Source organism: Coptis chinensis, chromosome 2, assembly GCF_015680905.1.
Source record: "Coptis chinensis isolate HL-2020 chromosome 2, ASM1568090v1, whole genome shotgun sequence".
NCBI lineage: Eukaryota > Viridiplantae > Streptophyta > Magnoliopsida > Ranunculales > Ranunculaceae > Coptis > Coptis chinensis.
Window position 1 is genome coordinate 61,234,389 of NC_141457.1, and position 20,386 is coordinate 61,254,774.

The 20,386-nt window shown below is 36.6% G+C and overlaps 1 protein-coding gene and 1 long non-coding RNA gene across 2 annotated transcripts; both read right to left on the minus strand.

Annotated features, from left to right (window-relative positions):
* Positions 1-11,528: 11,528 nt before the first annotated feature.
* Positions 11,529-13,582, minus strand: LOC147516963 (zinc finger BED domain-containing protein RICESLEEPER 2-like). Its single transcript, XM_086593432.1, has 2 exons — positions 13,457-13,582; positions 11,529-13,303 (listed from the first exon to the last, which is right to left on the minus strand). Exon 2 carries the CDS (start codon positions 13,299-13,301, stop codon positions 11,529-11,531), a length of 1,773 nt encoding a protein of 590 aa, XP_086449558.1. The 5' UTR covers positions 13,302-13,303; positions 13,457-13,582.
* Positions 13,583-13,784: 202 nt separating this feature from the next.
* Positions 13,785-15,163, minus strand: LOC147516964 (uncharacterized). Its single transcript, XR_015213776.1, has 3 exons — positions 14,467-15,163; positions 14,041-14,127; positions 13,785-13,920 (listed from the first exon to the last, which is right to left on the minus strand). It is a non-coding gene; the product is annotated as an uncharacterized LOC147516964 (long non-coding RNA).
* Positions 15,164-20,386: the final 5,223 nt, after the last annotated feature.

Below are 20,386 nucleotides of genomic sequence, written 5' to 3' on the forward strand. Positions count from 1 at the left end.
TCGAGACTCTTTTCAGAGCCTTACTTAGGCAAGTCCGTAAGTAGTTCCAACAACTGTTTATGAAAAAGATTCTAGGGCCAAAAGCAGTGTTGCTTCAAGCGCCCACGTGCTTGATGGCACGAGAGGGGGCATCTGTAAAAGGGATTTCCCATCATTAATTAGATGACACGTGGATGGGAAATGACCTAGGACTATGGATACCTGAAATAAGACGACAACCATCGAATTAGTTCTTGGAATAAGTTATCTCGTGTTTATCACGAGTGTATCGTAAGCATGTGCTAGTCATGTGACAACTAGCCTCTGAACATACTAGTTCTCGATGTCGTTAGGAACTGATAAAGACAGTTCCTTCCTTATCTTTGATGATAAGGAAGGAATCAAAATGACATATCTTTAAGAGTTGCCTTTTAGATCCAATCTTCCCATATGCGATAGGATATTATGATCAACAAGGAAACCTACCTCTAATAAGATATGGTCAAGATTCAGACTTCCATAAGGAGAGGATTCCTAATAGGAAGGCAGAGTCTAAAGATGGAAGGGAACTCACAAGCGGTGAGGTTAACCCTAACCCTAGGAATCTCAAGGCTCTTCCTATACAAACCATAGGAATTCGCTCTTAGAAACTACACAAAATAAGGTTTGATTCTTCTAAATAAACAAGGAGATACGTAGGCTGCCAAGCGGTTCAACCCTGAACACTAAATCATCTCATCAATTCTCTATCAAGAAAAAGGTTATGAATCACAAGGCATAGAGGAGGATTAGGGGATACTTAGAAAATCCCCTACAGCTTTCTCCCATAATATAAAGTAACCCTCGACATTATGAGTAATGGTAATTTTTTGGATAGAGGTGCAACTGAAGCCTTAACCTTTCTTAAAAACCAAGCTGAAAAGAGTACCCATTAGGGCGACATAAACAATTTCAAAACAACTCAACCTAGTACATATAAGGCTAGTGGAATTTTTGAGGTGAAATCATATCCTGAAATTAAAACCCTAATAGAAACCCTCACAAGAAAGATAGATGCCCTCACAACCAAACAAAAAGACTAAACCCCTCATCTTGTCATGAACGTAAATACCTTACCATGCAATTTCTGTCTAACCTTAAATCATATAGATGTCACCTGTCCTTTGATCACAAACCTGTCATCACTTCATCCAGAAGAAGTAAGTGTTTTCAATGTACCAAATACACCGTGGAGACAACATCCAAACTTTGCATGGAACAACATTCCACAAAACCAAACACCACCAAGTTTCAACAAACCAACAAATACCTTCAGACAAGGACAAGGACAAGGTACCTATAACAATCATAACAGAGCATTAGTTCCATCCTAGTTTAACGAGAACTATCAAAACCCACCTACCAACAACCAAAGAGACCTAGTTCCCATTACACCATCAACCAGTGTCCAAACAGATAAGCCCACCGAAATAATGCTATCTGTCATGCAACAGCAAACCTAAATCCTAGCATCCATGCAACAATCTCTGAACTTGTTAGCCCAAGATAAAACCCAGAAAGGTGTGTTCCAAGGGCAAGCTATTGCTATTCCTAATTCTAAACCAACAAATAACAAGTGACGTGAAGAAAGCTGGAGAACTAAAAACTCTTTCTTAATCATCCCATCTATGAGAATTGAATCCTCTTTTCCGATGTATTCCTTTCCGATTCCATTCCATCTTTTGCTTTAAGGGGATACATCAATAAGGTAACCGGACCTCTCCACTTGGAGGGTGTGGTCGTAAGTGCCGAAGCCTTAGTCCACAGTATATTTCGCATATTCTTTGTAAAACATTTTTTACTTGTCACTGGAGTAAGTGTGAACTTGTGGAGCAAGTATACAAATTTTCTTTTCTTTATTTTACACTTCTTTTTCAAAAATATTTGTTTTATTTGCGCTATTAATGATAGATTCTTGATACATCAATAGTTAAGTGATTTTTCAAAATATTCAATGGATTTTACACAGACTAACCCCTAGAACAATGCAATCTAGGGGCGGTTTGAGATCAGCTTTGCTTACTAAGGGTCGCCTATATCACCGAGCTATTAACCCGGGTCAAGACATTCCATGTCTTGCGCAGTAAAGCCCCCAACTCACGTAGTAAGAAGAGCTCAAAACTGTAGTTTCAACCCCTTAATAGTATTATATTTAGGTCAATTATATTTATAATAAATAAGAGTTAGTAATATTTACGTGTTTTTGTGTATTTCAAGTCTTTGAATCAATTATGTGGAGAAATACGCCACTTTTGCAAGAGAAAGGAGTCAAATTGCTTGCTAGAGAAATTATATGATTAAAGCCCAAGTTTCAAGGAGAAAATGCCTTTTTAAAGCCTAGTCAAAGCTGAAAAGTAAAAGTCAATGCGGGTAGAAAAAGAGCAAAAAAGTTAACAGAACTTCTGCAGGTCGTATTTTTGGACTCAGACTTCGGAATTGGACCTATTATATGTCAAAACGACCGGCTCGGAAAGAGATTTCTAATGAATCAAGACTTGACTCAATCAGAGTAGCAAAATTGGATGAAAAGTGTATTGCAGTAAATTCCCATAGAGAAACGCTTTTTGGACTTAAGTAATTAGGTTTTAGGCTTGAGTTAGTGGCCCAAAACCCAGCTCCAAAGTCCATGCACGAAATTGTAAACCTAACTCTCTCCTATATAAAGAGGATAAAAGAAAAACTCTGTTATCTCTCTCTCCCTCCCATTAGTTAGAATAATTTAGCTCTCTCTCTCTCCCCTTTCTTTAGTTTAGTATAGTTTAAGTAATTAAGGTTTCTAATTATAGCTTCCATAAAATCTCCATTAAAATACTTTCAAGTTATTATTATTATTCAATTCAATTGCTTCTCTTTCTATTATGTCTTATTTTCATTCTTTTATTCATGATAGTCCCATGAATCAAAGTTAAACTCCCATTAGAGGGAGTTTGAATGAAGCTTTGAGACAACTTGATTTGTTAGTATAGATTGTTATTTAAGGTTTCAAGTTTAGATTTTTCTTGACTTATAGATAAGAAGGGTTTAACTTAAACTAGATAATAGTGAGTTTGTCATGAAAATGGGAACAAGCTTTCTCTCATGCTAATTAGTTTATGACTAGAGATAGTATAAAGTAATTATGGATCATTAAAGGTCCAGTCTTTATATTTTAACCTTGTGTGAGAATATCTAGACTAGGGTTTTCTATACAAATCTATGCTAGCATGGTAAGAAATTAAAAAGTGGATTTCAATCTCTCTCTATTCTTCTCCATATTTTATTCAAGTCATATTCAATTGCTTTAATTAAATTAGTATAAGTTAAATTCATATATTTAGTTTCATAGTATAAATTCACAACCATAAATATTGCTCTCGCCATTGTTTTCTTGTGTTTGATTATTTGAATTTGTTTAAGTCTAGAAAGTTAAGAATGGAACGATTCTGAACTCTATTTATTGAATAAATATATATGTGAGAGTACAAAATAAATAATTAATAATGTAAGAATAAGTTAGAGTAAATCTAGTTGTGTTTTCAACGGTTTATCAAATGGCACCGCTGCCATCTTAAACTCACTCAAGACAAGAATTCAATTGGTTGAATCCAAGGGGCAATCCCCCATTCTCTACCCACCCACCCTTTTAATTTTTCATTCTTCTTTCTCATATTTTTGTTACTATTCAAGCTTGATATTCACTATTTTAAACTAAGAGTGTGCCCGCCCAACCTTTTGCCTTTCACAGAGTGCGCCCGCGCTCCCTTAAGACTACGGACTCACAGTGAAGAATATTACGGTAAAGGTATTTTTAAATTTCTAAAAATTCTGAAATTTTTCAAGCATAATCTTTAAGGTGTTGTTGATTTACTGGAATATTTTCAGATTTGTCCTAGTTGGTTTACCTAGTGAACTATTACCATCTTTATAATGTTGTATTTCTGCTTTCACAAAGTAAGCTTCTGGAAAAACAGACGAGTAGGGTTACTTACGCAGTTCCAAAAAATCTAAAAGTTTTACAGGAGTATCTATCATAAGTCAAGAGTTTTCAATAAAAATTTGAAAAGTTTTTTATCTGTTTTGATTGGCTATTTTTGGATATGTTTTGATTGGTTAACCATTCGGTTGTTTGTATTATATCTGAAAACTGTTTCACGAACTTTGCAGAGCAGTAGAAGGACTTTCATAACTCTGATTGTTCTAAAATTTTACAGGCTACTTCCTGAACGTCTTAGCAAACTACTTTAAAATTTTCAATTTTTTTTTAGTGCGCACGCACCCTAGTTATGTTATATTTGAGCGCGCACGCGCCCTGCCTTCCAGTAACCTTGTTTTGCATTTTCTTTCCAGTTTGAAGGCCCAGCCCAATAGAAAATTGCACGAAAGCCTATATCTAAAAAAAAAATTAATAGAGTGCGCACGCGCTCTTGTTACTTTATAATTGATTGCGTTTGCGCCCCTCTGAAGAAAGCCCAATTTACACAGGTTAGTTATAATTCATATTTCCGTTGGAAATAATTGCTAGTTCAGTGTTCCAAGTTTCTACAGGACAGTGAGTTCGCATTGAAGACGCTATTCATAATCATAGCAAGGAGGCATTCAAGTTCTCCTTCTTTCACTCCTCGTTTCTTCTGTCAGAGGAGTTTAATTCTAATATAATCAGGCTCTTGTTTGACTACTGCTCTTGTTTTTCATATTAGACTTAGCCTTGCATGAGATTAAGGTCTGGTAAGAAAAAACTATCTAACGTTATATATCATAAACGTCAATGCACACGTCAACAATGGCTAAAGAACCAGAGACTCCTCTCTCTGATTTTAACAAAGCCCTGATCAATGGACCTAAGTCGTGCATCGTTCTTGCAGACCCAGTGAGGGATTTTTGAATTCTCCCGAATATATTTAACTTGTTACCAATTTTCTATGGTTTAGACCACGAGAAACCTTATCAACACATGCGTAGGATAGAACAAGTTCTCATTACATTCCATCATCCTAGCATAAGTCCGTATGAAGTTAAACTTAGGGTGTTTCCATTCATCCTAGTCGACAAGGCGGCATCTTGGTTAACTGCCCAAACGCCAAACTCCGTGGACTCATGGGCTACAGATGAAATGCTTCAAAAGATTCATTTTTTCCACCATAACCCTCATGAATCCTTTTCAGAGGCCTGAAATTGTTTTACTGATCTTCTCATTGAATGCCCGCATCACAATCTTGCCAAGGACACGCTTGTCCGCACATTTTTCAAGGGACTTTCACATCATCATAAGGAGGTTCTAGATATCATGAATGGGAGTAATTTTCTTAGTAAAGGAGCCTTGGAAGCTTATAAATTCTTAGAAGATCAATCTAAGAGAAACAACAATTGGGGAGGTAACGATGTCCCCCGCTGCACTCCTTCTTCTTTTGAGGTTAAACTTGATCCCGAGCTTTGAACCTTTATCGATGCCCTCACTAAAAAGGTAGATGCCATCTCTGTTCAAAAGAAACCCACTTCTGTCATGAACATAAACTCTACTTGTTAAAATGTCTATTTTAGTCTTGAGCATTCTGACTTCTATTGTCCTCTTGTCTATGAACATCCACCACCATAGCCAGAAAATGTCTGAGCTTTTAATAACAACCCTAACACACAATGGAGGCAAAACAATAATTATAATCCATAACAACAAGCTACATCTCCAGGTTTTAATAATAAAAATATTATGCCCATTACAAACTTTAACCAGTTTACTCAACCTCAAGGACAAGGAAACTTAGGTGACCAGAATAGAGGTTTAGTGCCCATGACCCAGAACTATCAACATCATAACATGACCACGCAACAAGCCTTAATTCCAGTCACTCCTCCTATGACCACTCCAATAGTCAAACCATTTACAGACAAAGTATTAGTGATCTTGTTGGAAAAACAAAATCAAATTATGAAACAAAACTCTAACTTGATGAAAGATCCCCATGATCAAAACTCTAACATGCTACAACAAACGATGCAAATGATGCAATCTTTGTGCCAAAAGGTTATTGACATGTCTCCTAACCAAAATAATAACCAAATAGGCAAGCTTCCAGGTTAAGCAGTGCCTAATCCTACATCTACAAACACCGCCTTCGAAGTAAACAGTATTCAATGTAATGGTAATATAACCCCAGGGGAAATACATGCAGTCACTACCCTTTGTTCAAGTAGAGTAGTTGATAACAAAGTGACTATGCCTGTAGATCGCCCGCAAATGGAAGCTGAAAATGAAACCATACCGAATACTGTCATAAAAACTGAATACCCTACAACTGTAGAAGTTCTAGTTCAACCACAACCAAAAGGTACATCCTTACTAAACACCACCATAGAAATTGATGATCCTACACCTGTAGAGGTTCTAATATGGACACCTAGATGGAAAACGACTAAAGATAAAGCAAAGACTAATAATATTGTTGACCCTTATCCTAAATATAGAGATAAACCACCGTATCCCCAAAGACTAGTTGTGTCAAAAAAGGACAAGAATTTTGATGAGATTAGGGAAGTGTTTAAAAATCTGACTATAAACCTACCTTTTTTAGATGCTATAAAAAGCCTACCTAGATACGCTAAGTTTCTAAAAGAGTTGTGCACTAAAAAGAGGAAAACCAACATACCCAACGAAGCATTCTTAACTGAACAATATCCCTCTTTATCTGAACCTAACAGAGTTGTTAAGTACAAGGACCCTGGTCGTCCTACTGTACAATGCACCTTAGGTGATACCTTCATAACAACTGCGCTATTAGACCTAGGGGTAAGTGTTAACTTACTCCCTTTTTATTTATATAAACAACTAGGTCTAACAAAACTTCAACCAACCAAAATGACTTTGCAGTTAGCCAATCGTTCTATTAAGTACCCCAAGGGCATAGTTGAAACATTCTCGTTAAAGTTCAAGACTTTTACTATCCAGCCAACTTCGTTATTCTCGATATAGAAGTTGCTCATGATTCCATTCCCATCATCTTAAGGGGTCCTTTCTTGGCAACCGCCAATGCCCAAATCAATTGTCGGGATGGCTCAATGACTCTTTCCTTTGAAAATCTTTCTGTGGAGGTTAACATGTTTAGACTAAATCAGGGACAACTAGGTTTGCCTATAAAAGGAGAAGTGAAGTCCATTGAGAATTTTGTATCTCACATTAGTGCGGCTGACGCTTTCGTCCCCACACTAGTAGATACCCCTCTTATGGAAGAAGACAAAGATCACAATTTTGACTCCTTAGACGAGATTAATGACTTTCTCAAAGATGCAGATGAATACTATAATTATGTGGATGCGACCAAGCTAGATGAGGAATTCTATGAGTTTCTAAGAGCCTGTGATGATCCATCCTCTCAAACACTACCTAGAGCACCACCCGACCACCACTACACCAAAATAGCCTTTTTGTGACGCCAAAATGGCGTCACAAATAATTTTAGTGACACCATTTTAGAGTCACAGTTTGGCGTCATTTTATTTTGTGACGGCATTTTGGTGTCACTATTATTTGTGACGACATTTTGGCGTCACTAATTAGTGACGGCGTTTTGGCGTGACAAATATTTGTGACCGCATTTTGGCGTCTCTAATCAGTGACGGCGTTTTAGCGTGACAAATATATGTGACTGCATTTTGGCGTCACTATTATTTGTGACGTCATTTTGGTGTTACATATTGGTGATGCCATTTTGGCGTCATAAATAATAGTGACGTCAAAGTAGAGTCAGAAAATGTTCGGCGTCACAAATTTTGTGACGTTGTTTTGGCATCACTAAATATATTTTAGAAATAAAAAAAATAATAATTGTTTGCTATATATACGCCTTACAATTTTTGCACCCTATAAAAGAACTCATTCAAAACACAGTCCACTCTATAGAATACAAAAGTACAACATCAATCCCATTCAAGAAGACATAGTATTTATTCCATCCTTTCAAAATTATGAAGTCACTTGCAAAACTAAGTACTTACATTTCCCAAGCAAAAGTACTATATTATTACATTGTGTTTACAACTAGCTACCTAGAAAGAAAGTCTTGTTAGAAAGTGCCCAAGTTGTTGCAATAAAGACCACTTCCATTCTTCAAGGCAAGACAAACCAATGCCACATGTTTTGCCTGTTTCATTTAACAGAGTTTAGATAGACTGATCTACTTAAATTATAACGAGAGATAGTTTAGTTCTGACATATTTTACACTAAAGATAGTCAAGACATACTAAACATAGAACTTCTAGGTTTAAAGACGCAACAAAAGCCGGTGTCGAAGGCAATGTCATAACGTTTTCACAATTTATTTACACTTGTGAATGCATGGAAGTATTGGTAAAAACAATAAACCACAAGTTACACGAGAAAAAGAAACAAAGATTTTTCAAACCTGAACTTAAAATATATAAAAACAATCCACCCCTTATCTCCACATCTTCATGGCCTTGCACATTAACCCTGTAGTTCCCCATCCTTAGAGTCTCAGTTATCACCTATGAAGTAAACATACATTTAAGGTGTCGATAAGTGATAATGAACTGGGATATATATAACATTAGGAGGATAAAAACTTATCGACTTTAAGAAATTAACCCATATTATGAGAATCTGTACACATGTGCACCATCTAGACATTCACATAGATGTTGTGTATAATCAGCCAAGATACTTTGATTTTAATATGGGTATGAGGCATCAGTTTTCAGGTTTAATCATAATAACACACGAGCAACTGTGTTTTTAGTGAAGTAACACACGCTTGACTGTGTTTTAGTGAAGTAAGAGTTCATCTAATCTTATATCTTGTGTAAATGGCAAAGACACATAAGTAGTCCTAGAATGAACTCTCACAACATGTGAGTGAACCTCACACGAAACACGATATTGCATCTTAGCATAAACCCCTAACCAAATTCAACGCATCATTAGAAATCAGTCTATCAAATCAACAAAAAAAGACATTTGCACAAAACCGATAGTGCGGCAATTTCGTAACCGATATAATATACCTTTTTTTTAGTAGTGATGAGCTAAGCTAGATCTCTGGAAGGCTCAGTGTTTGTTGTTGAGCTTTCGGAATCTAATTGGTGCTGGACCAATAGAGTGTTGCTACCATATATGAAGCAGAGAAATTTGATTGAGCCATGTTTTGATGCTTGAGATTGAGCTTAGTAGCATTCTTAAAGAAATTCATTTGGAACTCTATAAAATCCTGACGGAAAATAAGATTCATCACATAATCTTAGGAAATAATAATCTATCACCTTAGACTTAAAAAAGACGAATGATCCAAATTACAAAAACAAAAAACTTAGAAGACTAAACTAAGGTAGATAGGTAAAAAGAAATAGAATTTGATACATAAAGAAAAAACAGACATAAAGTATGTACTATCTATTCTATATAGGTTGTTCTATCTGATAGGTAACTGCAGGCCATATTTCTAGCTACTGCAGGCCATTTCCAGCCACTACAGGGGCCATTCCTTTTCGACTTCTCTATTTCCAACCACTGCAGGCCATACTCTATTTCGTTTACCAAGCAAAACTGAAGAAGAGAGTGGAAAGAGGCAGGAAAAGAAGAAGAAAAAAAGTAGGAGAGAAGAAGTGAAGTGAAGAACATAAAAAGAGAGTAGAGAGAGGCTGGAGAAGAAAAAGAAAAAAAAGCAGGAGTGTAGGAACGTACCTTGAGAGTGGAGAGAAGACCTGGAGTGCTAGAGTGGAGGTCTGAGATAGTTGAAAGTGAGGAACGATCATCAGTAGAGCTCCCTTAGGCATTACAACCCAATGAACTGCTCCCATTCCTATTGAGAATGAAAGTTAGAACATAAGTAACTTTAGCACCAGCACTTTCAAATAGAACGAAAGAGATCATATAGTAGAGGACCACCCTATTCTAGAAGTCTACAACACAACTCTGGTGACTAAAAACATAGCCTAAGTAAGAAATGATAATTCAAGTGCAATTATACGACGAATGCATTTATTTTTCGAACATGTCATTTGGTGGAAGAAGGATCGACATTTAGTGTCTGTTTAGTGAGTCCAAAAGGTAATGAAACTAACACCAGTTGACAACTCAGTTTCTACTTTCTACTTTTATCATTCTAGTCTTTGATGTTAAAAGTAATTGTCCAGTGTCTCCCCTTACTCCACATTTCACCTTCAGATGGAAATAAGAATATATACAACTCATTAGCTACAGATTTCAGACAGAATGATATTTCTTATATGATTTAGCCTTGTGCATTGGCCCTTTAACTAACTGCCAGCTAAGGGTGGAATTCGAGCTAATCGAGCCGAGCTTTAGTGTGCTCAGGCTCGGCTCAGAAATAAAAAGAGAGGCTCAGGCTCGGCTCGGAAATAGTGGCGAGCTTTAAAATAGGCTTGAGCTCGGCTCAAATAATATATAGAAAGCTCGGCTCGAGCTCAATAAGCTTGTTTAACCAAACGAGCTCGAGCCGAGCTCAAGCTCGTTTGTTATACGAGCTTGTCAGGCTTGAAATCTGAATATATGCAATACAAAATTAAATAACCCACATTCATAAATTATAAGTGATTGTCTGAAGCTTGCAACCACTTACTGACTTACATATTACTGAATTACATTCATAAATCATAACTGAACTGACTGCCATACCAAAAAATCATAACTGAACTGACTTACATTGCATACCAAAAAATAAAAAACATCTTTAGATGTCTTAAAGATCATAAATACAAGATTTGGTCTGTGGAATTGTGATTTTAAGGGGGGAAAAAAGAACAAAAAGTAGGCACCACTTTGATCCCAGTTCAATCTACTTGGTAACTTGGACAAGCTTTCCCACCATCACACATTTGAAGCTTTAGTCTGCACAAAAAAGAATGAAGCCCAGTCTGCAAAAAAGGGATCAAGGCCAGGCTAATCTACACAAAAAAGAATCAAGGCCAATCTGCACAAAAACGAATCAAGGCCAGGCCTGTCTACACAAAAAAGAATCAATGTCAGTCTGCACAAAAAGGAATCAAGATCATGTTCAATAATTTGTTTAGCTACAATTAATATACAAAATATTAACTATAGAAAGCATTATAATTACTAGATAACCAGTCAAATAAAGCATTATAACTATAGAAAGCATTTATTTTACAAAACAAAATGCAAATGGTGATTAGGATTAGAAGAAACACCTTTACAATAGTGGAGGCGTGGAGCAAATTAAGCTATGTGGCCTGACCCTGCAAAGCAAGCACCACTATGAGTGTATTTAATGCACTAAAATTTTAGTAATATTGAACTTACATATAAAAAAATATATATACTTACATTCACAGATTTGCCAATCCCAAATTCAGTTCGCAACCAATCTCCGGTACAAACCAATGCTTCTATTGTTTCCGCACTCAATGAACTTCGATGATCATCAATGACTCTACCAAAGAAAGACTAAAGGCACTCTCGAAGCCACCGAAGTCACGGGATCGAAAGAATGTCCCGAGCCATTTTGAAAGGATCCAAACTTCAAAGTGTTCGCTTTCCACCAGTTTAGAACATCAAAAGTACCATCACAATAATATAGATGCCTTCTTCCAAATACACTTCTATCTCAGACTTAGCATTTGATTGAACACAATTTGTTTCCGTGGCCCACATTTCAAATTCACACCTCGACTCGGCTATCTCACTTGAGCTACTACTTCTACCTCCACTCTCTTGGTTAATATTACCCCCCTCTGCTTCTTTGGATACATAATCCTCAAAAAGCTCAATCATTGAATCACGAACAACTTTAAGTTTATCTTCAGCAGTTTGGGTGGGATAAAGTTTGCTAAAAGCATACTCGATATATTTCAATTTGTTTCGAGGGTCTATGGCAGCACCTATTGCCATCAAAAGGTTGCATTCTTCCCAATATTTATCAAATTTGTCTTTCATGGCTTTTACCATACGAGCCATCCATTCTCTAGTATCCATAGACATTTGCAACAAGATCTGTTTTATCTTCCAAATTTTAGGAAAAAACAGATTAGAAGTTGGATAGAATTGACCAGAAAATGCTTTTGTTGCATCATTAAAGATCTTCAAAAACTTGCATACCTCCGAAGCTCTTGCCCATTCATCCTCAGATGGTAACCACTCATATTGAGAGTCTCTAACCTTATACCTTGGAAAGACTTCTTTAAAGAGAAGTGCAGACCTCAACATGTCATATGTTGAGTTCCACCTAGTGGATACATCCAGAACCAAAGATTGGGTGGTTGTCAACTTCAATTGTTTCACAATCTCATTAAACTTGTGAAGTCGTGAAGGGGTCAATGTGACATACTTCACACTTTCACGAACATTCTCTACAGCACATTTGATCTCTTTCAAGCCATCTTGCACCATAAGATTCAGAATATGTGCACAACACCTAACATGGAATATTTTACCACCAAAATAAAGGTTCTCTCCAAAACTAGTCAAGAGGCTACTAACAGCTGCATCGTTTGCAGAAGCATTATCAAGTGTAATGGAAGACACTTTTTCCTCGATCCCCCACACACTAAGACATTGAAAAATGCAATCAGCAATGTTAACTCCAGTGTGAGGAGGTGGCAAGCAACAAAAGCTCAAGACACGCTTTTGGAGCTTCCACTCTGAGTCTATAAAGTGACCGGTGAGGCACATATAACCAACAGTTTGGTTAGAGGTCCACAAATCAGATGTTAAACCAATCTTCCCAACATTTCCTAATGTTGACCTCAACTTCGACTTCTCACATTCATAGACTTTCAAACAGTAATCCCTAATAGGTTTGCGATTAATTGGATCAAAACAGGGATTGAGAACTTTACAAAACAGCACAAACAATTCATGTTCTACCATCTTAAAAGGATACTCATGCGCAATGATGGCCTTTGCTAAAATATCTATTGCTTTTTGTTGATCAAATTTATATGCAGTCAAACCATCATGACTATCAAATGACAAAAGAGATTGTTTAGGACCTTTACCTTGACCAGAAATCGCAGCAATACGAGGTATACAAATAGGTATGTGCCTTCTAAGATGACTTGTTGGCCCCCCATCAGTATAAGAAAGCCTCAGCTTGCAATGTTTACATTCAGCCTTCTTTACGCCTTCGACAATTACTTCTATAAATTCCTTCCAAACAACGGATGTCTTGGCCCTGACCCTCTTCTTTGGATTCTCAGATTGTTCTTGTTGTTCGTGTGAAATTTCTTGCTGTGTTGCTCCACTTTGATGTTCAGTAGTAGAAGTGCTTGGCGTTTGCAAAGGCGTACTTGAAACAAGTTCAGGTTGCAAATCAGACATATCTAGTCAAAAGTTTCAAACCAATCAGTTTTTAAGAAGAAAGTAAAAAAAGTGTACATGTACCTATAAGCACCTTTATAACAAGTGTACATGCAGTTCCTAAAAGTAGCAAAAGAAATTGGAACAAGGTTATAATAAATAATGAAATGACTCACTTGTAAAATAGTGCCTTGAGTATTTTTCTTCAACGGCAACGAAACAGGAACAGGAGATTTTGAAGTGATGTAGGTTGTCAAATTAATATTAGCTTCTCCAAGAATACTAGATATGGCTGATCCCTGTAACACAACAACAAGTTAATAAACTTGAAACTCGACAAAAAATAAATAAATGCAGCATACCATACCATGGAAACAATGAAAATGATGTTAAAATGGACAAGCATACCGCTCAGTTATTCGAAACAATGACATTTAAAATTCAACCGCATACATATGAACAATGACATGGTGTTGACTGTTGAATTAAGAGAGGAAGGAGAAAAGTAATTATAAATTACTCAAGGGATCGAAATGAAAAAAGAAAATTCAACTCCTACTTTTGAGGAAAATCCTTGTGGACATGAGGAACAATATAGTCCAGCCTCACAATCCTCATTTGACGAGCATTCATCAAGGAGCTATAATAGAAATAAAAATCAACAAACCCAAGAAAATGAAATCAACAAACTCAAATATGATCAACATAAACCAAAATAAGAACCACAGTCGGATAAACATGAATAACAAAAACAGCTCACCTTGCATTGCCCATTGGAACAAGCATTAGCAACAGTGAAAGAAGCAAACACTATGATAAAAAGCACGCTTTTGTATTGGACATTTGGCTGAGAAAGCAAAGACAATAAATTTTTAACCGAACTTTTATGGAAAGCAAACAATGTATGGAATACTTTTGAAATGAAAAAAACTATGAAGTTGGCCATCTAACAAAGACAGAAATAAAGCACAGGTATGATACATAAGATATAAATTAAATAGAAAGTAAAGGTGTTACATGAGGAAGATGTGTTGAGTATACAAACAAGAATTTCGAAGCTCAGGAATATTTTACAATGGTTGAAAAATTAATTTAATTGAAAAACATTGCTCCAAAGTCCAAACTTTACAATACTTTATGAAAAGAAAAGGATATAAAAACGTGTTTCAGACTTTCAGTTACTTACTTGTTCTGTTTCTTGTAATGGTTTGAAATATGTTGCTGTGATTTCTCCCTTGTTTTATGAGTTGTCGAAAGTGGGGCTGTTTCAGTTGTTGGGGAAGAAAGCTGTAAGTGTTTGGTTGAAGGGGTTGTTAGTTATGTTAGTATTTGTGGGTGTGAGGATTTTGGTGGAAATTATAATGCTGAGAATGTAGAGGATTTGGTTAGTGTTTGGACTAGTGATAAGGCCAAGGGGATTGTTGATGTTGGTGAGAGTTTGAAGGTGTTTTTTCCACTTGTTAGTGAGGGAATTATAGATGGGTTGAAAGGTGAGGTCGGGGTTGTTATTGTTCAAGCTTTTTCGTTGAGGTTGTGTTTGAAACGTTGACAAGAAATAGGGATAACTGGATAACCTAATCCATTCTTTTCTTGCGGCGGCGTGAATGTCTGAATGAAACCCTGAAAATGAAAGATGGGTTGCTAAACTATATAGCTTGGGTCATGGGTATGGGTATTGGACTATTGGTTGATCCACTCATCCACTGATCCGTAATCTACTATTCTATATTTCTATTATAGTGTATTTAGACGAGCCGGCTCGCGAGCTACTCAGGCTCGGCTCGGGCTTGACTCGTTTATAGACGAGCCTTAATCTGAGCTCGAGCTTGGTTCATATAACTAAACGAGCGAGCTCGAGCGAGCCATAAACGAGCTGAGCCCGAGCCGAGCCCGAGCCGCTCGGCTCAAATTCCACCCTTAACTGCCACAAGTCGCCTTGCGTGCCGTTAGCCTTCAACAACTATACAACAAAGAAAAAGATAATTAACAAAAAATCAACAAAACTAAAAGGCTCACCCTAGCTTAGCTACTATAAATGCAAAGTAAGAGAATACCTTATCGCATAACCAGACAATGAATTCTGTCTAAATCTCCACTTCTGACTTTGCTATTCCTTTTCCTTTCCCTCGAGTAGTGGGCTGCAAGTTCCGATACTCATTGCAATTCATTCATGGAAGTACATACGTGATTCTTCATAAATTACCAAAAATATTAAATTCCAAAGCCAGAATGAACAACCCACCTGTAAAATCCATCGAGTCTTTCAACTTGTAATTGAAAAATAAGCCATCTTCATATTTGTATCCACTGTGCTGTTTCTAGCATCACAACTTTGAAGTCAAGCAAAGGCCCTTCATCAATGAAATCGCCATTTTCATCAAGGTAGCATTTACGAGTCAATTTTTTATTTCCTCCACGCAGCATGTACTCCTTGGCATATCGGACAGATTCAGAAACTATATAGGACTCCACAATTGACCCTTCAATATATTGTTTATTGCTAGGTATATTTTTACACTCTTTCATCACTCTATCAGTATTAAAAAATTCAGAAAGTAGACGTGTTAGTGCTGTTAAAGATTATCTTTATAGAAGAAATTGAACTAATATATAAGACACATAGTTGACTTACTGCTCGAAAGGATACATCCACCTAGGCCACACAACTCCACAAACTAACGTTTCATCGGCTAGATGAACCATCAAATGGATACTAATATAGAAAAAAGATGGTGGAAGATGCTTCTCCAAGACACACAACGCTTCTACAATCATGAATTTGGCACCTTCCATATCCTTACGACTTAAAACTTTTGAGCACAAAAGTCTGAAGAATAAGCTTATCTGGTGTAAGGCTCTTCGCAAGTCGCAGTTTTTTGGAAAAGCTGTTGAAGCAACACAGGCAGCACATATTGCATTATAACATGATGGTCATGAGACTTCATCGTAAGCAAAGAAGGTGGGTTGGAACCGACAATGTTGCTCAGGTTAGACGAAAAACCCGAAAGAAGCTTCAAGTCTTTCAAAATTTGGAAGAAATGTTTTTTCTCATCAACATCTAAGACGTAGGAGGCTTTTGGCTTTTTCTGTCTACCGGTATTTAAGTCCTCTTGCATCCACAAACTACTACGGATGCCCTTCATCTTCAAATCCTCTCTAATAGCGACTGTATCCTTTGATTTTTTCACATCTAGGATCAAGTTCAATATATGTTCAGAAACATTTTTCTCATCATGCATCACATCAACACAATGTCGAACTTCATGACTTAGCCAATATTCCAGTTCAAAGAAAATGGACCTCCTATAAAAAGCCCATGTAACTTCAACACCAGCGTTGTTGTTGTCGTCGTCATCATCATCATCATCATCATCATTAGCAACATTTACACTCCCATCAACTCTTGACCGTTTCGAACCTTTTTGGATCGTACCAGGTATATATTTAATGCAGGTCAGCATTTTGTCAATATCTATTCCTTTAAGACGTGTTGGAGGAAGGTTATGCTCTTGCTCCCCATTGAAGTGCTTACTATACCTGGAGATAGAGAGTGTTAGAATTGCTTACTATACATAACTTGAATTAAAAAAGTTAGCCAATATTTAAAGTGTTTATTATACCTAAACGGGTGATCCGGATCAAGAAACAAGCGGTAGTTTGTGTACACAATCTTCTTACTACAAGGTAGACACTCTGAGGGGGTGTTGTCACCACAAACAGGACATGCTTTATAAACATGTGTCACACAACCAGATAAGTTTCCAAAAGCCAAGAAATTATGTATCCCCCACATCAACATAGCTCTCAGATTAAAGTGTTCCCTCTTGTGCATGTCATACGCAGGGATTCCTTCCATCCAGAGTTGTTTCAACTCATCAAATAGTGGTTCAAGGAAAACATCGATGTTTGTAGTCAGCGCCTTTGGTCCAGGTATCAACAAAGACATCATTTGAAAGTCAGATTTCATACATAATGAAGGTAGGAGATTGTATGGCACTAGTATGAAAGGCCAACAACTATAGCCAGTTGATTGAATACCACGAGGATTGAAGCCATCAGTTGCAATTGCGAGCCAAACATTACAGCCCTCATTAGCAAATTCTGGCCATCTCTCTTTATATTTTGCCCATTGGACTGAATCAACAGGATGTCGCATATAATCCCATGAAGGTGTTGCTCAAGCATGCCATGTCATTTCCCATGCTAATGATGGTATCGTATATAATCGTTGGAGTCGTGGACTTAAAGGAAAATGTCTCAATACTTTTTTAGGCACTTTTGACTCCTTCCCTGTTTTACCCTCCACTTTATATCTGGGCGAGTCGCAATGAGGACATATCGTCAAATCTTTTTTTATCCCATAATACAAGATGCAATTATTCTCGCATGCATCGATGTGCTTCACTTTCATACCTAGGTCTGTCAACATTTCTTCAAGTTCTTAGCATAGACAAGAGTGCACTCACACTATTTCCGGACCAACCATACTATTTCTTTAAGTCATGAAGCTCTACAACTACAAATAGAGTTGTCACAGGCCCCCCTCACATGAAGGGTATAATTTTTCTTTGGCTTTTAGTTTGTATTCAGCATACTTTTTACCCAAATCTGGTTCGGGAATGAAAGGTCGTTCAAAATCAAAAGTTTGACCGCCATCCCCTCCATGCACATCACCCTTCCACCTTCATGTACGCCATAAGAAGCATCAACAAGATTCCTTAGCCCAAGCCCTCTATCTTCAATGTTTTCATCTCCAACTATGTGTACCACAGGATACTTCGATCGCATTTCACCATGTAAGGACCATACCGTATACGTTAGATCAAAACTATTTTGAACTATATGCCTTCGGGCTTCATCAAACACCAATCTTTTCCCATCCCTACATGTTGTACATGGGCAAGGACATGTTGTAAACCCTTCATACTTTTCTTTTGCTAAATCAATGAAATCGTCTACCCCTTGTCTGTACACGGTGCTCAGTCGGTTTGGTTCAAGAATCCAGTCCTTTTGAATGGGCTGTGACATTCTACCCCTATATAGATAAAAATTTATGAATGGAAACAAGAAAGACAACTCTAGAGTTAGTTAATTTGAAGCCATAATAAAGCTTAAGCTAATTGCCAGTACCATGAATAGGTAAAGGAAAAAAAAAGTCTACCCCCATTTCTTGCTATAGCATAGCCAACTATAAAATAAGATTAAAGTGACACTAAACGAAAAAATAGCATATTAATCAACATGCGAATTCTTCAAAATAGTTCAGGCCATACCAAAAATTGAACAAACTAGCCAACTAATAGAAACTAAGAAACAAACATTTCAATTTTTTATTATTTTTTTTTTATTGGTAAGCCTGTTTTTAAATGAGATCAGTAACTCTTTGGTGCTGAGCCCCAGACCTCTGGTATCATCACCCAAAGGTTCTACAAACAGTTCAATTTCCTATTGAGGAGGTTAACCTTAATATATTTCTACTCCACAGTCAAGCAAAGAAGCTAAAAAAGCACACATTTGATCAAGTATGGCCATTTAATATAATATATCCTCCAAGAACCATAAAGGAAACCAATACATAAGATGTTCCTAAGGGAACTGCTCTAAGTTATGCACCAACAACAATTAGAAATAGGAAAAAATAAATGAATAAATAAAAATAATAATAATAATAAATGGTAGGCACTATGATTGAAGAAATATGTACCTGAAGTCAAGCACTGGGTGCACAATCAATGTTGAAACCTAAAGCTCCAAGCTAAGTGTAAGAAGTTTGTACTTTCCTGCATTTGAAACTCATCTTCAATTAACTAAGAAATGTTGACTAAAGAAAAAAATACGCCAAAAAAAGGATAAAAAGCATGAACAATATCTACCTTGTCGACTCTCAAGCCACCACTTTAAAAACACCAAATCTGTACGACATCTTATGTGTGGGGAAATTGGGAAAAAAAAAGAATAACAAACAAAAGTTAAAATAAACAAACACACACCTTAGAGTATTCCATTTTGTGTATGTCAAAAGTTAAAACCAACAAGCATATAAAAGTATCTGACTTAATATCTTAGAGGAGAGTGCTTTAGATGCTTAACTATGGGTTTCACAAAGCTTGTAGTTTTATTCATCTCGTAATTAAACTCCTCCATCTAATTGATTGACAACATGTTTAAAAGGTAAAAACAGAACATACTACAAACTCAGAAGAAAAACCATTCTTACCATTGTAATAACTAACTATTATAAACAAACTCATTCACCAAGAAAATTAAAAACCCTAGAAAACAAAATGAAGAATTGCAAACCCAAAAACCAAAATTACAAAAAAAAAAAAAAAAAAAAAAAAAAAATCTTTATAAAAATTGCCCTGAAAAGATCGGAAAGATGGTAACTTGGTTTAAGATGAAGAATTTGAGATGAACAAACTACCTCATTTAGTTCACTTTCATCGAAATTTGGGGAAGATGAATGAAAAAAAATAGTGGAATTCAAATAGATTGAGAAAAGTGGAGAAGAGTTGTGAGCGGGAAGGGGTTTCTGTGTTTAGAAGAAAAAGAGTCGAGAAGAAATTACAAAGATCGGAAGTTGACGCCTCATCTATCGCACCTGCCAAACACATAACTCTGGATCTTTATTAAAGTGATGCCTCTTTGTTGTCACTATATTTTTAACAAATTTCATAAATAGAGTAAAACTAATTTGATAATTTATTGTGGCGCCAAACAACAATACTTACAGCAATTTGGCGTTACAAATTTTGTGATGCCTATTTGGCGTCACAAATTGGGAAAAGCCCCTGTCACAAAAAAGTTGTTATGGTGTAGTACACCATCCACCTGAGCTAATCCCTTATAGAATCCAATCATTCTTCCCACCATTTCATTCTAACACTTTTCCACATTTCATGTATTTTCCACAACCATTCATTTTCTCACGATCATTCACTTGGACACCTTTTCATTCAAAAAAGAAGAGAGTGCACGCTCGATTAGGTTTTCAGTCCATCAAATCTTACTCTCATTCCACTAAGTTGCGTCGTAGGAAGTCTTGGTTCTTGATTCTGTTTGGGGGTGCATTCCATGTTAATTATTTATGGAAAGACCTACAACTT